The following is a 19,427-nucleotide window of genomic DNA, read 5'->3' as shown; positions in this document are numbered from 1 at the left end:
TTTAAAATGCCCGGCTTGATTCTAGCGGTTGGCTTCTTCCTTCCCTTTATTCTCCAGAAGCAGCAAGGAGGGACATCACACATCAGCGTCTCATCTCTGCTTCTCATTTGTGCTGCTCACCCCCCACCCCGCCCCCAAGGAAACCTAAGTCCAACCGGAACTACCTCTTCTGAGCACCTGGTGTAAAGGCTTGGGTCCGCTGGGTCTCTGAGGGAGGTCCTGTTCCCTCTTTCCGCGCCATTCCTGGGTTCTTTGGAAGGCAGCATCGAAACAATAAAGAGCATTTTGTGATTTTTCGATCTTTTTATGCCTTAATTTTAAAATTAATCTTCTACCTTTTGTTTTTATTTAATGATAATAAGCTGTCTTATTTGGGGGGACTCGTGTTCATGATCTGCTATGGAATTTGGGGATATAGAACTGGAATACCTGTTTGAAGGCCAGCAGAAGCATGCCTGGGAGGGCTGGGAAGCCAAGGCGGTGAGTGGGAGATTTGCAGGCTGTTCGGGTCCCACAGTTTTCAGGTTTGCATTGGCTGCAAATTTTTTTTTTTAACTTAAGAACTTCATTAACAGATGCTTGCAGTTTGTTGACTTTTTTGAAAAAAAATCAAGCTGCAGAATCCCGCTCCTGGGCATGTATCCAGAAAGAACCCTACTTCAAGATGACACCTGCACCCCAGTGTTCATAGCAGCACTGTTTACAATAGCCAAGACATGGAAACAGCCTAAATGTCCGTTAACAGATGACTGGATAAAGAAGATGTGGTGTATTTATATGCAGTGGAATACTACTCAGCCATAAAAACCGACAACATAACGCCATTTGCAGCAACATGGATATCTGTGGAGAATGTCATTCTAAGTGAAGTAAGCCAGAAAGAGAAAGAAAAATACTGTATGAGATCGCTCATATGTGGAATCTAAAAAAAAAAATGAATTTAAATACAAAACAGAAACAGATTCATAGACATAGAATACAAACTTATGGTTGCCAAGGGGGCGGGGGGTGGGAAGGGAAAGACCGGGAGTTCAAAATTTATAGATCTGACAGGTGTATGCAGAATAAACGAGATTATACTGTATAGCACAGGGAAATATATACAAGATCTTGTGGTAGCTCACAGCAAAAAAAAAAAGGTGACAATGAATATATGTATGTTCATGTAGAACTGAAAAATTATGCTCTACACTGGAACTCGACACAACATTGTAAAATGACTATAACTCAATCAAAAATGTTAAAAAAATAAAAATAAAAATCATACACTTAAAAAAAGTCAAGCTGTAAACTTCTATTACAAATTAAAAATGAAGTCCTTAAAAATCTCAACTTGACTAGATATGAAACAATTTAAAAACCTTTAATTTAAAGGTATATTGAGAAAAATCAGGCATTTTTTTTATTAAAAATTTTTTTATTTATTTATTGTTGAGGGGGAGGTAATTAGGTCTCTGTTCATTTATTTCTTTTTAATGGTGGTGCTGGGGATTGACCCGAGGACCGCACGGTTGCCAGGCGTACACCCTACCACTGCGCTGTGTCTCCCTACTCAGCCTTTTTTTTTTTTTTTAACACCTTTGTCATTACCAAAAAGAGATGTCTTTAGGTAAAAATAATAAAAACCCATTGCAGCATAGATAATGCAGATAGTTCTAGTTATCTGGTCAACAGGCAGAAAGCAAGCACTTAAGGTCTTCAGCTCCAGGCTGCAACATTTTATAAGGGGGTTATTCCTGTGATAGGAAATTTTGGTTTCCATTTAAAAGATAGAAGATTTGATTGTTCAGAGGACTTAGTTTTTAGTTGCCTGCATTTCCACAGGAAAACGGGGCCCTGGAGTATGAGCACCACTCACCTCCCGTGGGACCTCACTCCTGCTAGCCACAGTCCCCACTGTTCCCTAATATACCCTTCCCAAGCACCGTCGTTTGCCTCCCCGGCCTCTGTAGGCATCGGCGCTTGTGACCCTTGACTATGTATTGAACACTTACAAATTTCTTTTTCCTTCCATCTACCAAATCTTAGTCAGTCCTTCTCTGACTAGTGCTAAAGCCATCACCCACAACAGCAGTCTCAAAGACATAACAATTGTTTTAAATCAGGAAGAAACCTTAACAGACATAAATCTTGAGGGATTATTTGTTATCATTAAAAATATTTGTTTGATTTTTGAAGCGTATGGAAGGCTCTCCCAACGTCCCCAAGGGTCAAAAGTTGTACTAGTGGGACTCAGATGCATTTAATTCTGGTGGGTCTTTTCCAGCATTCAGTTTGGCAGAATGGGGACAGTGATGACGTTCTGTGGGACGAAAGGGGACAGTAGAGGGGAGAGGGAGCTGGGTGAGGCATCTGGGACTCCGCTCTGACCTTGGCCAGCGGTGGGATCCTGGACGAGCCGTTAGTGACCTGGGAAAGGCCCCCTCTTTGGTCAATCCCCAAGGTCCTTCTCTGATAAGGAACGTTGTCTGAGGGAAGGCAGTGACACTTAAGGTCTGTTTTCCTGGGTGACGCCAGTGGTGGCCAGCGTGAATGTTTCCCTGAGCATTTATGGTGCTCTTGATTTTAATTTTAGGTCGCTGTGGAGTTGTATGTTGGAATGCTGGAAAGAAAGAGGCTCAAATTTTCTAAGTATTTACCTTCCTTTTTTTTTTTTTTTTTTGCAGTGGGGAGGTAATTTGGTTTATTTATTTATTTGGTTTTTCAGTGGAGGTGCTGGGGATTGAACCCAGGACCTCAGGCAGGCTAGGCCTGCGCTCTACCTTGAGCTATGCCCTCCCTCCAGTATTTACCTGCTAATTAGGTTTTTCTTTCTTCTTTTGCAGTTATATCCATATAGTTCCCAGAAAACCTGCAAAGATGAGAAAGTTGAAGGAAGTAAGTGTTCACTCCTAACTGCTAAAGGTGGGACAAACTGGATGATTTGGTAAAAATTAAAATGTCAGTATTGAATAATTGAAGTTTTATAAAAACAGCATTTTGTAGGGAATGCCTGTGAAGGCATGTTGCTCTTGAAGCCGGAAACCTCTGTGCAGGGTTATCCTGCCTGTCAAGGCACACGCGTCACCAGGATGATGGGAGCCGGTGAGAACGGCCCGAGCCCACATCAGGGAGAGAGTCTCCCGAGACACAGCGTGCGGCCATTCACTAAGACTTCTCACATCCCCTTTGTTTTGGGGATTTGGAGAGATGGGTGTCAGGTAAAGTTAGTTTAGGCTACACAGTGTTGAAGCTAACTGTAGTTCTAAAGATCTGCTCCGTGCTCGCAACAATTTTGTTCTTAGTAGACATTTGAAGGGTCTGCAGGATGGAACCATCCATCACTCCAGATCACTTGGTTCTTAACCAAAAAAGCCATTTCACATGTAAGTTAAAAGAGATCCACCTTTTAATAAGTAACAGAAATCACCAGGTTTGAGCGAGATGGCCTGGTGATACTTAGAATGCAAGACGCTTTTTACTTTTTTATTTTATGAATGGACTCTTTGTGGAGTGTTTCAAAGGTGAGCTGCTTTTAGAGCATCTGCCTGTCTTAGTGGTGGTTTTGCTGTTCAGTTCTCCCCTCTGTGAAAAGGAGATGAGACTCTTTGTCTTAGAGGATTGCTGTGAGGATTGCGGGATGATGTGGCGGTCACGTGCCCGCGCTGGGTAAGTGCCGGTTCTCCTCCCCCACGTCTTAAAGAAGTGGGGCCTCTCTGTGTCCTTGAACTCCAGCCCATGCTCCAGGAAAGGATGCTGAGGGGCTCTGGCATTGACCACAGGCACCAGCCCACGGGAGCGTTTAGCTGCTTCCTTTGTGTCTGCCCTTTGCGATTGTGTGATCAATCAACTCAGATTTATTGCTTACCCACCTTAGGTGGTAACTTGCCAGGAGCGGGAGGGCAGGTTTCCAAGAAAAAAGCAATTCTGGCAGTCACTGAATTTCAGGGCTGCCTTAACAGAGAGGAAATGGTGTATGATTATCCTTAACACCTGGGTGCCTGCAAGCCCCCCTCCAGGTGGGGCAAGGAGGGGGGCCACGCAACACTTCTGAGAAGTACCCCTCGAGGTATCTGTTCAAGCTGGAGTCTCTGTTTCCTCTGTACCTTTCAGTGATTTAAAAAATAAGATGCGATTATAAGGTAACAATTAACATTTTAGGACAGGAAGGAAGCTTCTGGCTTATCTTCTCAAAACTCCCCATTTTCTAGTTGAGGACGCTGTGATCAGACAGGTTAGGTGATGCTGAGTCAGAGCTGGAGGAGCCCACCAGAGCCCCCTCCTCCCAAAGGCGGCACTAGATTGCCATACCAATGGGACTAGAGTTGCCCAAAGAGTTTTGTAGTTTTCTTTTGGAATTTACTCTCTTTTCATTGAAAAAATGTGATTGTAAAAGTAGTTCTTGCTGAGAAAAATGTCAAAAATGCTGTGCAGGATGGTTGGATAAAGATGTGGTCACACACACACACACACTCACACTCACTCTGGAATACTACTCAGCCACGAAAAAGAATGAAATAGTGCCATTTGCAGCAACGTGGATGGACCTAGAAATCCTCATACTAAGTGAAATAAGTCAGAGAGAGACAAATATCACATGATATCACTTATACGTGGAATTAAAAAAAAAAGGAGACAAATGAACTTATTTACGAAACAGAAACAGCCTCAGAGAGAAACTTACAGTTACCAGGGGGAAAATGGGGGAGGGAGGGATAAATTAGGAGTCTGAGATTAGCAGATACAAACTACTCTATATAAAACAGACAAACAACAAGGACCTACTGTAGAGCACAGGGAACTATATTGAACATTTTGTAATAACCTATAATGAAAACTAACGTGAAAAAGAGTATGTGTATACATGTGTGACTGAATCACCGTGCTGTGCACCAGAAACTAACACAACCTTGCAAATCAACTACACTTCAATTCAAACGTGCCAGGCGGCAAAGCTCAGTGACGAGAGTGAGAACCACAGTCCTGCCTCTCAAACGTCACATTCTGCATCTTGTCATCGCCATTTCTAGCTGTTTTTCTCTGCGCAGGGAGCAGAGGTCTGTATGCACAGACACACGTGTACACACACACATGCACATCTGCAGAAGTGCAGTCCATCTATACGCACTGTTTTCTTATCTGCGTTCTATTAACTGTATCGCGATAGTTTCACGTAGTGAAGGACCCCCCCAGGGTCGCTGCCTGTCCCACAGTGACTGTGTGGCTGCAGCACATTCCATCATGTCTCTGTCATCGGTGTTCAACCCACTCCTATCCGCAGACCTTACGTCCTCTGGCTTTTTCATCACTGCAGCCGGGCATTGGGGTGGAACCGCATAGAGCTGTCATGACTGTTTATGAAGTGGAGTTACACACACAGCCTTCACCTCTTTAATATTTACCTCCGGGAAGCTTCCAAGTATGTGTATTGCTTCCAGCGGCGACAGGAGTGCCACCTTGGTGTTGGGGGGCCGAGCCGTGTGGCGCACAGTGTGGAGGCTCGGGGTGCTTGATGGTCACCACCGCGCCCCCCTCCTTGGGGGAAGACGTCCCTCCCTAAGAGTGGCTGGTGACTGTCGTCGTTTCATATGTAGTATTTTCACGGACACGCATCTGCGGTGTAGCCAGCGTCGAATGCGTTAGACCACCACCAGGAGCTTTGACCAAAACACGAGATGTGGTCCAGGAAGCCTGCTGTTCCCATGAGGGGCCCATCTGAGCACCGAGCTCAGAGCCGAGCCCTGCCGTCCCGTGAGGACGGAGAGCTGCCAGTCCCAGGACGGGGGCCTGTCAGTCGCTCCGGGCTGCCTCGCTCCTGTTACCAGGACTGCTCACCTGCCCACGTGCCTCTCCATCGCCCCTCACTGCTCGCGGCTGCTTACTGCGCCACGGTTTACCTGCTTTGTGCTTCAGGGGCGGCACCCAGGATTCCGAGCTAATATAATACTGAGCGAAAAGACTTGTCTTTTGTTGATTGCTGTCATGGTTTACGCTGTTCTAGAATAAGTGCTCTGACGAGACGGCAGGTGCTAAATGCGTCTGCGTTCTGCGGGTGAGCCCTCTGTGCTGGCGAATTTACATGCGGCCCCAGTCACTTGGCCGGGCCTGTGGTGTCCCCATGCCACACCGTGCATCCCGGGGTCATTTCTGTCCTTGGTGTGCGTCCTCGTGGCCTTCCCCGTCTTTCCTCTGTCTGAGCGCAGAGTGGGCACGGCTGTTCTCAGCGCACTTGCCTGCCTCTGGTCTCCTCTGGGAAAATGGAAACATGGGAACCGTGTGAGGGAGAGCGGGTCTTACTTTCTGCCACTTGAAAGATGAGTAAAGAATTCAGGGAAGTTTAAGTGACATGGACAGAGTTAGGTGGCTCGTTAGTGACGGAACCTGGACTAAAACCAAGTATTCTAGAGCTGAATCCAGGACACCCCCCCCCCCCCGGGGGAAAGCCCCGTTACAGCGCGTACAACCTATCTGTATTAAAGTGAGTTGCTTCCGTGTAATTCATAGGATTAAACAGTTCAATGAATTATTTCTTTTCTTTTAAAAATATTTATTTATTTAATTGAAGATATTTTTGCATTTCTTTTTCACTGACATATAGTCAGTTTGCAATGTGTTGATTAAAATTTTATTTTTAATTGTAGTTGACTTACAACGTTAGTTTCAGGTGTACAGCGAAGCAATTCAGTTACGCATACACACACACACACACGTGTATTTTCAGACCCTTTTCCGTTGTAGCCCATTACAAGACACTGCATCTGGTTCCCGGTGCTGAACAGCAGGTCCTTGTTCGTTCTGTGGATTATTTCTGAGGGCTTGTGAGCAGGCCCTGCACAAAGAGCAGCACTGTGTGCGGGGCGGGCAGGCCCCACAGCGCCAGCTAGCGTGGGCACAGAGCAGGCTCCGCGAGGGGGCCCCGAAGCACGTGGGGCACGTGGTCCTCCGGGATTCGTGCAAAGCGCTGAGCGAGTCGAAGCTCCGGAGGACTCACTGCAGAGGGGGTCCTGGCCCAGTGCTGCTCCACCTCCTTCCAGCGTTTTTTTTCTTTTTTGCGATTACAAAACCTGCAAACAACGGGAATGTCCTTCCACAGAGGAGGTGGGTGATTGATGACTTGTCATACTGTGATTAGACTTGGAGGTTTTGATCTGAAATAATCCCTCTCAAAATGTTGCTGGGATTAAGTGAGACGGTGCCGGGAGCACTGCGAGAGCTCAGGAAATAGCTGGTGGTAGTACCCCTGATGCCTTCACGCTGGGGTGGCGCAGCCCATCCACTTTGAGTACCAGGCACACTGTTAGAAACGTTAAACATACTATGCTGTAAGCTTTGGCCATGCCCAGATACTCAGTGTTTCAACATTTTACAAAGTTATTTTGCCTTATTTTGTGATACAGTAACACAGAGTAGACGTACCTAGCTTTTCATAGAATGTTCTTTCACAGAATTTCTGTTTTGGTCGAAATATATTAGTGGGAAAATTGAAGAAGCTTCTCAAGAGAACTTGACTTGGTGTAGAAATTTACTTAAAATTAATCAGAATAACATAATATACACTTAATACAGCCACAGAAGTGATTTGTAGAGTACTTCAACAGAATGAATTTGGAGTTCTGCTTCCTTAAATGGAGGGGTGAGGAAAATTAGACTCGAAGTAAGTGCTCTTGGGATCTTGAGTTTCAATGACCGTGTCATGTTGGTTTTAGTGAGAAAAATGTCCTTGGTCTCAGTTTAATTCAAGGACTTCCGTTGCTGCCTCTTAGAGTTTGATTTATAATCTCACGTTGTGCAGGTTTAGGCAGGAGTTAGAGGCCCTCCCCAGTGCTTTTCTCTGCGCTTCTGGGAACAGATGAGCCCAGTTCAATATTGTTTTTACCCCTGAGGGTCGCTGTCTGAGTCGGCCCCTTTAGTGGGCTCACCCCAGTAAACGGCGCACTAGTGGTCAAACGGCCACAGGCTACTTTAGACCTCACGTATCTCAAGTTGTCACGGAGGAGAAGGAAGTGACTCACTGAGGTGAATTTTCCAGGGAGCTGCAGTTACCGATGATTCTAAGCAAAAGGATTTAAAAATAACTTTTAATGTGAATGTTTACAGGTGTTTTATGTGACTCCCTCTCTGACCGAAAAGCGAGGGGAATGAGATTTACCTCTGTTCGGAGTCACGGGGTTGGCGGAGGCCCCTGGGCTGACGGAGCCCGCGCCCGGGTCCACCGTGTTCCTGTCCGTGGTCCTGCCCCGGGCCCTGCCTGTTGTCGGACTGTCCTGAACACGTGTGTGTGGAAGCTTCTGTTTCTGTTAGAAACTGCTGTGTAATTCATGCAGCTTCTCCGAGCGAGGTGTGAGGTGACACCTCACTGTGATTTGGTTCGCATTTCCCTGATGCAAAAAGAAGAAAATTACTGGTACTGAGCACGTTTTCCTGTACCTCTTGGCTGGTGGTACATCTTCTTTGGGAAAATGTCTATTCAGTATTTTGCCCATTTTTAAACTAGGGTATTTATTTGTGTGTGTGTCTGTTTTTGCTGCTGAGCTGTGTGAGTTCTGTATATAGTTTGTTAGTAACCTCTTGGCAGATACACGGTTTGCAAGAGTTTTCTTTCACTCGGTAGGTTTCCTTTCCATTTTTTTGCTGGTTTCCTTTGCTGAGTGGAAGCTTCTTATGTATGACGTTTGATGCCGTCCCACTGGCTCAGTTTTGCTCTTGTTACATTTGCTTTCAGCATCAAATACCAACAATCACCGCCAAGACCGATGCCAAGACGCCCTATGTTTTCTTCTAGTTTCATGGCTTCGGGTTTTACCTTCCAGTCTTCAATCCATTTTGAGTTGACTTCTGTCTGCAGGTTCGTTCTTCTGCATGTGGCTGCCCAGTTTTCCCAGCGTCATTTATTCAAGAGACCCTTCTTTCCTCATGGTATATTTTTGGATCCTTTGTTGAAAAGTAATTGGCCGTATACGCATGGGCTTGTTTCTGGGCTTTTGGCTCTGTCCCAGTGACCTGCTGGTCTGTACACAGCACCATCAGGTTTGATTACCTAATAGCTTATATTTATAGATTGTAAATGCCTCCAGCTTTGCTTCTTTGTCAAGAGAGCTTTGGCTATTCAGGATCTTTTGTGGGTAGACTGATGATGGGAGAGAATAGGAAGAATTGCTTGGGAGCCGCCCATGAGTGGGTGAGCGCAGATGAGTGGTAGCAGGTGACTCTGGGGATTTGCATAGTCTGGACATTTTGTCCAAGTAGAATCACACCATTTGGGGCCCTCTGCATGTGCCTACTTAAACTTAGCGTAACGTTTCTAAGGTTTACCTGTGTTGTAGCATGTGTTGTCTTTTTATGCCTTTCCGGGGCTGAATATCATCCCACCGTATGAATGCACCATGTTTAATTTATTTTGAAGTTGATGGGCATTTAAACCTTTTTCAATTATAGCCATGCTGGTGGCTGTGAACTGGTCCCCTTTCTCATTCTTGAAACGATTTCTTCCCTTGTCATCTGAAACCCTTCTCTCTTCTCACTCCCTGTGGTTGTTTCCTCTAAATTCTCCTTGTGGAACTATTGTCGTTGTCCTTTGTGTGTCCATGTCCCTCCGAGGGCTTCCCTGGTTCCTCTCCTTCCCCGTCTCTTCCGTGGCTTCCACCATCACCCACGTGCCCAAGACTCGCATGTCTCTGTGACTCAGGACCCACTTCTCTGTCTACGGGGCACTGTCACCTGGACGTCCCAAGGACATCTTCCCCAAGCCCAGTTAATAGTCTGTGTTCCCTGTTTCAGAGGTTGGAACTGTGCTCTCGGCTCCTCAGACCAGAAACCTAGACGCTGTTCTTAGTTCTTACTTCTCCCAGAAGCCCCGCAGCCCCTCCCGGCCCCTTGTCTACCTCCTCTCAAGTCCACTCGCTGCCATCTCTGTTCCTCTTACTCTGTTGAGGACGCCAAGAGCTGTTCCTGGAGGCAGGCTCCTGCCTTCCGGCTGGTCCTCCTGCCTGCAGCCCGGCCCTTCCGGTCTGATCACATCCGTCCCCTGGTTCAGACCCGCCAAGGCGCGCCCTGCCCCGAGGGGTGGAGCCTGCGCTGCTGAGTGCGATCCCGTCTTCATCTCCACTTGCTTTCTTCCTCAGCCTCACCCGGCACCGCTCCCTCTGTGTGCGAGATCCAGTCCGGATGCGTGTTCCGTTCCCCCCCTTGTGTCCACAAGGATGGGCCGGGGTCCTCTGACCAGCGCTGTGTGTGCTGTTCCTCCTGCCTCACCGAACGGCTCTTCCCGTCCTCCGCGGGCTGACTCCTTCCTGTATGTAGTTCAGGCCCGAGCGTGCCGGGCTCGCTCCAAGGATACTTGCGGGTGGGTTAGTTGCTTTGCGTTTTGTGTTCCCACTTTCTGAGGAAGAGGCGGTGACGGCAGCGATGAGGAGAGGGAGAAAGAAATGCGTCTGGGAGCCGTCGGTGATTCAGAATCTTTGGAGAAGATAAAGCATCATTCCCGCTAAAGAAAGAAATCGTCCAACTAACAGGGTTTGAAATATAAAAGCGGGAATGGCGTCGCTCTTTGGGCTGCTCTGGTGGGAGTCTGGGTGGCGCAAGCGCTTGGCTCAGCTGCTGTGAGACAACACTGCTGGTTCCGGGACGGTCGCTGGTCCCCAGGGCCCAGTCCTGGCGTCGGAAACGAGGGGCTGCCGGCTGGCGACCCTGAGCCCTCTGCGCCTCTCCCTCTGGCGAGTCCCCACTCCAGGCCCCTCGTAACCGGCTCCGCTGTGTCTCAGAGGGGACAGCTGACCTGCACACGGACCCCTCCTGCGTGTCTCAGTCCAGGAGCCCTCGGAGGGCTGGGCAGGCACGTGCCTCTGCTTCCGTCCTTCTTTCCAGACGGGGCGAAATCCTAACTATTAGGATTAGAACAGTACTTTGCAAAGTGCGTGACATCTGCTCAGTCAGTTGTAAGACCCTAGTCGTGCTGTTTTTTTTTTTAATGTCAAAAAAGGCAAAAATTTCCTAAAGATAGAAAATAAAAACTCATCATTACTATGACCACGGGGGCTGAGGAGCCCATTTCCCCAACCGTGTTTTGGGCACACTTGCCTGCCCTCCCCCTCGAGGGCCCATAATGCCGCGTGAAAGCGGGGAGGGGGCTGCAACACTGAGGGTTTGCCCGGATTCGCTGCATTTCTGCAGGTCGTGGTGCCGGGTGGGTGAGGGGTGAGCTCTCATCTGCCTGCCTCCTTCCTGTTATCACGTCGCTGCTCCAGAATAAGGCTGGACATCTTTGGGAAAGAGTGAAGCTGACTTTTATTTTAACTCACAGCATCACGGAATGGGAATTTGAAGTGACTTTGGAGGTGAGCCGGGGCGACCTTTTCTCAGTGACTGAAATGAGAAGTGCAGGGACACTGCACCTTGCGTGGGCTCCTGCGGTCCGCGGCAGCTGGGCGTCTCTGGACAGTGATCTGTGTAGCCTCGGGCCGAGCACCTGCGCTGAGCTGGTCAGCGGGACCACCTGTGTGCGCTCACCTTCCTGGCGCTGCGAGCACCGGACCCTGATGGACACTGTTTACGACGAGGTTCTCTCCTTGGTGTCGATGCCTGACCAGGTCTTCTCTTGACGTGGGATTCTTCTTGTGTGATGTGTGATGTTTTGTGTGAAAAAGGCCGTGAGGAGGGCCCCTGAGGGCAGTTGGAGCAGGATGATGAGGCGCAAAGAGCAGGGACTTCGGAGAGACAACAAGAATCACCAGGACTGCTATCGAGTGGGCTCCGAGCTCACCGCCGAGCCCCGGCCGCGCGTCCCTCGCCTGTGTTCCTCACGTCGGAAGCAGACCCGCGGGACACGCACCCCCTTCATCCGCACTGCATGCCTGAGCGAGCGGAGGCTCGGGGAGGTGAGACGACCGCATCCAGGTCACGTGGTGAGAAGGTGGCGGAGTCTGTACTGGAATCGAGGTGACTGAAAACAGGCTCCTAAATGCTGTGCTGGCGTAGGTTCAACTCCCCATTTTGCTAAAAACTGCAGTGAAATGTTTTGTGATGACTTATCGTGACCAAGACACTTCAGAGCTGTGTGTTCTTGGGAAGATTCCATAACCTCTCTGATTCTTTGTTGCCTGGCTGCTTTGAGGATTAGGTATGAATGTCTGGAAAGGTGTGAGTGCAGGGCCTGAAACAGCAGACATTCAACAAGCCGTAGGTGCTACTTGGGGAAACACAGCTTCAGTAGCCTCGAGTGTCTTCCATCACGGATGCGGACTTGGTTCAGTTACCCTGGACCCTTACGAAAGACCTCCAGGGCCCACTGCGTCCTGCCTCTCGGGGCAGGTGAGTGACATGGGTCTTTGAAACTGTCATCACCACCACACAGTGACAGAAAACCGCGTTTGCCTGAAACTTCTGAGGCGATTATCGTGTGGAGGACGAGGGAGCGTCGAGAGTCGTGTCTGTAATTGCTGGCGTTACTTAATTAGGCAGGTGTTATCAGGGTTAATGAGTCATTAACACATGGAAAAGCAGTCAGTTCATTGTTTCTGCAATTTTATGCAATCAAGCAGAAAGCGTTTCTTAGGGCAGCTGCACCTTAGCAGAATTTTGCAGAGGATAATTTCTGTTGTTTTGTTTCCAAACTAGGTCTGTAAGTTCGTGGTGGCCGTTGTTATTCATGGCACTGATTTTGTCCCTGTCCGTCCGAGGCGTGTATGATTTTGTATATAGCGTGACTACGGGGTAACGGGGTGTGTGGGTGTGGATTGCCAGGCTTCAGTGACATCATTTTTTCTGGGGCCCTTTCCAGAGTGTCAGAGCCGTTTTTCACTTGTCGTCACTCAGGCACTCACCATTCATTCATTCATATTCATGAAATACTTACCAATCCTGCTCTGGGCCTCTCGTGGTTCACGCCCCGGGGACACCTTGCTGAACAGGACAAGCACGGTCCCTGCTCTCAGGAGGCTGCCAGTCTACAAGGAGGAGTCAGTAACAAGCAAATAAATCAGCGCAGAAATGTCAGACAGTGCTAGTGCCGGGGTGGAAATAGCTCAAGGTGTGTGGTCGTCAGGGCCGGCCTCCCGGAGGAGCTGGCGTCTGAGCTGTGCGGAGACCTGGGGGCACATGCCAGGGCCAAGCTCCTGTGGGAACAAGCTTGGTGTTTAAATACCCGGAAGAGGCAGGTATGGGGGGGGTGGGGCAGGGAGGGAGGGAGGGAAGAGAGGGGAGGGCAGAGAAGCGGGGGTGCCTCACCCCACCTTTGCTTAGGTTTGGGGCAGTGCTGTGTATAGTGGTGGCGTTTAACAGGTGTGTGCAGGCTGGAGTTGAATCCTCAGGCTTACTGTTCTCTTTTCAGATCAAACCGGTGGTGCATTGCAACATCAACGTGCCTTCCAGGTGGCAGACGGTTCACCGTCTGTCCCGACAAATAAAGTGAGTACCAGCCGCTACTTCCCTGAGCGCCTTACAGACGTCACCCCCCCTCCTCCCTCTCCCCTCCTCCCCCCTCCCTCCTCCTCCCCCCCTCCCTCCTCCTCCCCCCTCCCTCTGAGTGCTGTTCCTTCCCTTCTTCCCTGTGATCCGGCCTTTCAGGGGCTGCAGATTCTTCCTCTCTTGAACCTTGGTTTTGGAAAAGCAATCTGATTGCCCCCCCCGCAGTTCACCGTTCATGTGGGGGCGGTGGAAGCACACAGTGTAGCCTTGGCTTTTAATTGATTTTTGGTAATCTGGTCACTGCGGCTGCTGCGGGTGGAAAGGAAACGTAGAAGTTAGGTTCCCACCGCGAGCTCTCACTGCCAAAGCCCTGTGGGGACACACACCCTCGGTAGGGCCCCCCAGGACCGGGATGCCCGGATTCCTGGCTGCCCCAGGGAGCTGCTGACGGGGCTGGCGTGGAGGGGCAGTGCAGCCTGTCTGTCCAGGTTAATCGGGACCCCTTTGTGGGCCCACCTGCTGTGCATTTGGGGTTGCAGAAGGAGAACATACTTGATCCAGACGAAGCACTGGTTCAAATCCCGCCTTTCACCTTGTTGGCTCTGTGACCGGCACATGCACCCTCTCTGCGAACTGGCGTCCTCGTTTGTAACAGGACGGTGACATCCACCAGCAAGGATATGAAGGTTCACTGGGGCTGCTCCCAGGAAGCCCTGCCCAGTGCTCGTCAAGGGCGGCCGTTCCCCCAAATCCTTCTTACGTGGTGGTGTTCTGTTACTTTATGGCAGAGAAGCGGGGGTGCCTGATGTGACGTTACCCGGCTCTGCTCCCAGTGGGAGGAATTTCAGTGACTTTTTGGGGTTGTGGGCTCCGTGTCCGAGGGGCACCAGCAGCCGGCAGTCCCAGCCTCACTTGGCCGGGGTCACGTCTGCCACATTGGGATGAGTGGTCCCTCATGCCCCACTGCCCAGCAGAGGACCGAGGACCCTGCCAGACCCAGCGGAGCCCCAGATGGAAAGCCCAGGATGGAGGAAACATGACCTGTTTATTAGCTAAGCTGCTCCTTCCACTTTCCTTCCAAACCCCACCATCATTCTTTAACACACCTCTCCTTGAACTTCTGCAGGGGGGCCACCGTACACATCCGAGATCTTTCCGCTGTGCCTTTTATATAACTGAGAGCTGTTTTGAAATAATGAGAAACACAGTGTCCCTAAATGTGTGAAGGGCACCCTTTTGTGAAGAATGGATGGAAATCTCAGGGAACATTATTGGCTTGTGGGTCCTTCCTGGCGGAGACGCATACCCAGGAGATACGTATTTTTTCTTTTTGGTATGACCCAAGATGTCAATGGTTCTCACTTATTTTGATAGATTTTTTTTCTGTTATAAACTGGTCAGTCTTAAGACATGTGCCCCATTCTTTACGTTGGTGTGCTAGAAATTCCACTAGGTGGACCCAAACATCCACCCAAATGCAGGGTCTTTTCTACCAAGAAGAGGCCTGATCATGTTTGCTTGGAGACCTTGTAACTTAAAGATGAAGTGGTTAGGAGGGCTCTCCGAGCTCACAGCAGTGTGCCTGTTTCCCCGCCCTCAGGATGAGAATGCATAGTAAGTATCTTAAAAAAACTTGGATAAAAATACAAGTGGCCTTGTTTCAGCACTTCTCTCTGTGTTATTGCTAGTCATCTGTGTTTGGAAAGACTTTGGCGCAGACCACGCAGCAGCACCATTAGGTGGGGCGTGGCCAGCCTCCCGTGCGGCGGTGACAGCCCCGGGGGTGCCTGTGCTCGGCCCGCACGGAGCTTCCCTTTTGGGGTTTGTTTTGGGGCGGTATTTAAATATGGAGAAAGGTCGCCTTTGGGTTGATTGCAGGCCTTTTGCCACAAAGCCTCGGCTGAGAAAATGGATTCTCTTTATTGTGTACAAACATGTCAAATTAAAATTTATATTCACTCTGATAAAAGATGTATTTCTCCAATATTATTTGCATTTAAAGAAAAACAGTGACAATAAAGCAAGTCGTCACAAACGGTAGAGCAACACATTGCAGCCCAGTGGGGTCCAGCTGAGCTCCTGCAGCCTTACATGTGTGTCTCACGGTGTCGTAATGTGAGTCACAGGAGTCTGGGGCTGTTGCCAAGTGGCTGTGCCCAAGTGGTGCGGCCTCGCAACGCCAGAGAACTAGTAACTGCGCTGGGTTCTGTGCCGGCCGCACCCCTGTCCCCCTGCGAGAGTGAAGCCAGCAGCGCCTGTCATCTTTCCCAGGATGCACGTAACCGCCTTTGGGACCCTGTCTTGGGACAGTGGGAAGGGACGGTAGCTGCATTTAAACTATTATTTATTGACTTACTTAATTTTTTTATGGAGGTGTAGTTGACGTATAGTGTGCTAGTTCCCGGTGCACGGCAAGGGGACTCAGTCACACATGATGCGTGTATGTTATACACGTATTTTTCATCATAGGCTTTTGCAAGATACTGAGCACTGATCCCTGTGCTGCACAGTAGGACCCTGCGGTTCGTGTGTTGTGCATACAGCAGTGGTGTAGCTGTTAATCCCAGACTCCCAATTTATCCCTCCCCCCACTTTCCCCTTTAGAAACCATAGTTTGTTTTCTGTCTGTGAGTCTGTTTCTCTTTTGTAAATAAGCTCCTTTGCATCGTTTTTTAGGTTCTACGTAAAAGTGGTACCACGTATGTGTCTTTCTCTGTCTGACTTACTCCACTTAGTATGATCATCTCGAGGTCCACTCACGTTGCTGCGAGTGGCATTATTTCACCCTCTTTATGGCTGAGTAGTACTCCACTGTGTGTACATGTATGTACATGCACCGCATCTTCCTCACCCAGTCATCTGTCGATGGGCATTTAGGTGCTTCCGTATCCTGGTTAACAGCTGCATTTTTATAGGCAGAACATCCGCATTTGTTTTCCAGCTGGTCACAGTTTTCATCTGTGTTACCTGCTGTCACGGAGGCGTATTTTAAAAAGGATATTGTTTAGTCCTGTTCCTCTGGGTGTTTCATATCCTATGAAGCCATGTCCCCAGCGCTCCTGTTCCGTTGCTGGCTCTGAGTGCCCGGGCGGCTGGTGGCCGTCCTCTCTGGGGTGGGATGTGGGCCCCGAGGGGCTGTCACGGCTCTCTAATTACATGCCTCTCTTGAATTCCCAGAGTTTTCCCCAAAGCGTGAGGCACTAATGATGGCTTTTCCTTTTATTCTTGCAGTGTTTTCACAAATGGAAGATTATTTATCCCACCTGTGAAAATTATTATCCCCAAATTCAGCCTGACGGAGTGGAATTGCGTGCTGGCCACGATCGGAGAGAAAGTCTTTCCTCTGGGAGGCGTTCGAAAGTAAGGTTCTCGCTCGGCTGTGGGGACCCGGGTCTGGGGGCTTGTTTTGTGCTTTTCAAGGAGGATTTCCTGCCTGAACCAGCAAGGTCTGAAATGATTCATGGTTCACTCTGATTTTATTTGTTCAACAAAGTTACTGAGCATCTGCCCTGCGCTCGGTGTGGTGACTACAGCTGACAAGGGGGCTTGGTGTGCAGCGGGCGTGGGGTGGGGCTGGCGGCCATGACCATGAGCGAGTATGGCGTTTTGGGGGAAATTCTCCATCGTTCCCTGCATACAACTGAGTGTTACTGCGAGGATGCAGTAGACCAGGAAGGTCCTAGAGCCAGGCCGTGGGGTCCTGGGCTGGAGGGTGGGACGTGAGAGGCGGGGTGGTAGGGGGACAAGGTCCTGAGCAGATGGACGGCGCTGTGACCTAGAAGATGGACGCTGGGGAGGGGAGAGGAGAGCAGGGCAGTGAACAGGAGGACCAGGGGGTTTGCCGAGCAGCGCTGAGCCCAGTTGGACCGGACGCCGGGATCTGCAGTGGCAGCTGCAGTGCTGTGGGGTCCTCGGGCGAGACTGGCAGGTGGATGGAGTCGTCCATGGCTGCGTGTGGGCAGGGACCAGCAGGGGAGAGGTTCCGTGTGCACAGGGGTTTAAGGGGGAGCTGGCTGTGGGGGACAGCAGGGGGTCAGACCACGGGCCTGGCTGTGGGGGTCTCGGAGGCAGCAGTGGGGAGCAGCATGGATGTGAGGCTGTAGCGGGAGGTTAAGACCTGGCGTCGGGGACAGCGCTGGGGTGACGAGCAGGCCGAGCCCTGCCGTGGGAGGGTGTTGAGAAAATGCAGAGAAGACAGTCTTGGTCTTTAAAGGTGAGGACTCAGGAAACGTGGCTTGAGGCTGAAGGGTCATCTTTATGCACAGCGGTGGTCCCCGATGGCAGGCGCTGCGGGGGAAGAGCGAAGATGTTACTCCTTTTCACTTTGTTGTCAACTAACTCCCTCGGGGGTAAATTAAAACATAAAAGATGGATCTCCCAAGAGTTGTGTTACCGGCAGCCCCAGCGGACGCATTTACTGGTGATAAGACGTAAGTGCTGGGAGCCTCAGGGCCCGGGCTGGCTGCTGGCCTGGCGAGCGTGGTGAGGAATGGTGACCACAGACGTTCCAGGAAGGTGGGCGTCTGTACGATCAGTACCGTAAGTGCCCGAGTCCAGAATGCGATTGTAAATATTAGTGTTTCACTCCTGAAGAAACAGGGACAATCGTGCGCAGCAGATACAAGTGTGCATATTTTTGAAAGAAGCCAGAAACAGTGGAATTAATCATAAGTGTCACATATAAAATCGTAAGTGTCACGTGGTGGCGAAAGTAAGAGAAAAATCCTCGTGAGGGAGAGGCGAGCAGGCAAGTAAGGTACTTAGAGGGAAAATAGGACACTGGATCAGTAACTTTATTTCTTTTTCCCCTGGACTTAAGTTAGTTCTCTGTGGCTGAGTTCAGGGAGAGTGCAGAAGCTGCAGACAGGGAGAAAGCTGAGAGAGCGCACGCGGTGAGCCGGGCGGTCATGTGACGCGCACACTGGGGCTTTTTAACGTCAATATACATGTTGGTTTGAACGGAGCCTAGAGCTAATGTTTAATATAAGTTTGAAAAGTCGTTTGTATCCATCTGTGTTTATCCTTCCTTAGATAATGTTAACGTGCTTCAGGGGAGGGTTCTGTTACACCTTTTTCTCGTGTCGATTGGAAATTTAGTCAAATTGTCAGTGGTGTTAAAATTAGTTAATTTATTGGATAGTTTTGGGCTTTCAGGAATATGTATTTATACATCATATTTATATATTCCAGAGAAATCTTTAAGTGAAGTTGTGTGTGGGTCTCTGTGTGCAGGATTATTGCTGATCTCGGTGTTAGAAAATGTGCTTCTCACAGACATTTTGCGGATTACGTGGTGGGCACGATGCTGACCACGGGGGGCCGGCCTGTGCCGCTCACCCCGGGAGCTTGCGGCAGACAGGGCGGGGTTAGTCAGTCGTTGCAGCGGAGGGCAGACTGTCTAGGAGAGGAGACCCCCCGGCTTGGAGTCGAGGAACATGGCAGAGGAGAGGGTCGGCGTGAGAAAGGGCAGGAGTCGAGGTCGGGCGGGCTGGGGGCCTGGGAGGAGAGGCCGGCTGCCCCGGAGGTGGGCACCGCCCCAGACGTGCATCCCAGGTGCCTCTCTGGCCTCACCCTGGTCCGGCCCTGGTTGGGAAAGGCAGTGTTACGGGAACTACCTGGGCGTGAGACTGGCCAGGTGCTGTCCAGGAAGGGAAAGGCGTCAGCCTGGGGAGGGAAATGAGGATGAAAGAGGGTGAACTGGCCGAGGTCCTGTGGCCCTGGGCTCCTTCCATGTTACCTGCTGGAAGAGAAGGGTGGTGCGTGGCCCCTGGGCTGTCCTGAGACTCAGGCACAACTACTTTCCTTCTCCGCGTCCAGTTCAGTCCGCACTGTCGGGCGTGTGTGGGGCGCGTGCCCTGGACCTAACTGTCCATCCTGAGCTTTTGCACCACCTGTGGGCTCTTCCCGTTGGAGGCCTTCCCTCTTTCTGTGAATCTGTGACATCAGCTTCATTATTTCTACGTGTATTTCTTGCTACTTCTACTGTAACTTGGTCTGGGGGTTCTTATTATCTGGGAGTTGGCACTGCTCCTCATTTTTATTTCTTA

The 19,427-nt window shown here is 49.9% G+C and overlaps 1 protein-coding gene across 1 annotated transcript in view; it reads left to right on the top strand.

Annotated features, from left to right (window-relative positions):
* Positions 1-19,427, top strand: part of DCDC2C (doublecortin domain containing 2C) — a 79,514-nt gene that overhangs the window by 8,544 nt on the left and 51,543 nt on the right. The window contains exons 2-4 of the mRNA XM_031467367.2: positions 2,826-2,877; positions 13,304-13,380; positions 16,612-16,740. Of these exons, the coding sequence (XP_031323227.2) occupies positions 2,826-2,877; positions 13,304-13,380; positions 16,612-16,740 (258 nt within the window). The remainder of the gene's footprint in view (positions 1-2,825; positions 2,878-13,303; positions 13,381-16,611; positions 16,741-19,427) is intronic.

This window comes from Camelus dromedarius, chromosome 15 (assembly GCF_036321535.1).
Source record: "Camelus dromedarius isolate mCamDro1 chromosome 15, mCamDro1.pat, whole genome shotgun sequence".
Taxonomy (NCBI): domain Eukaryota; kingdom Metazoa; phylum Chordata; class Mammalia; order Artiodactyla; family Camelidae; genus Camelus; species Camelus dromedarius.
The sequence above is the reverse complement of the archived record's forward strand: the minus strand, read 5'-3'. Positions and strand labels throughout refer to the sequence as shown.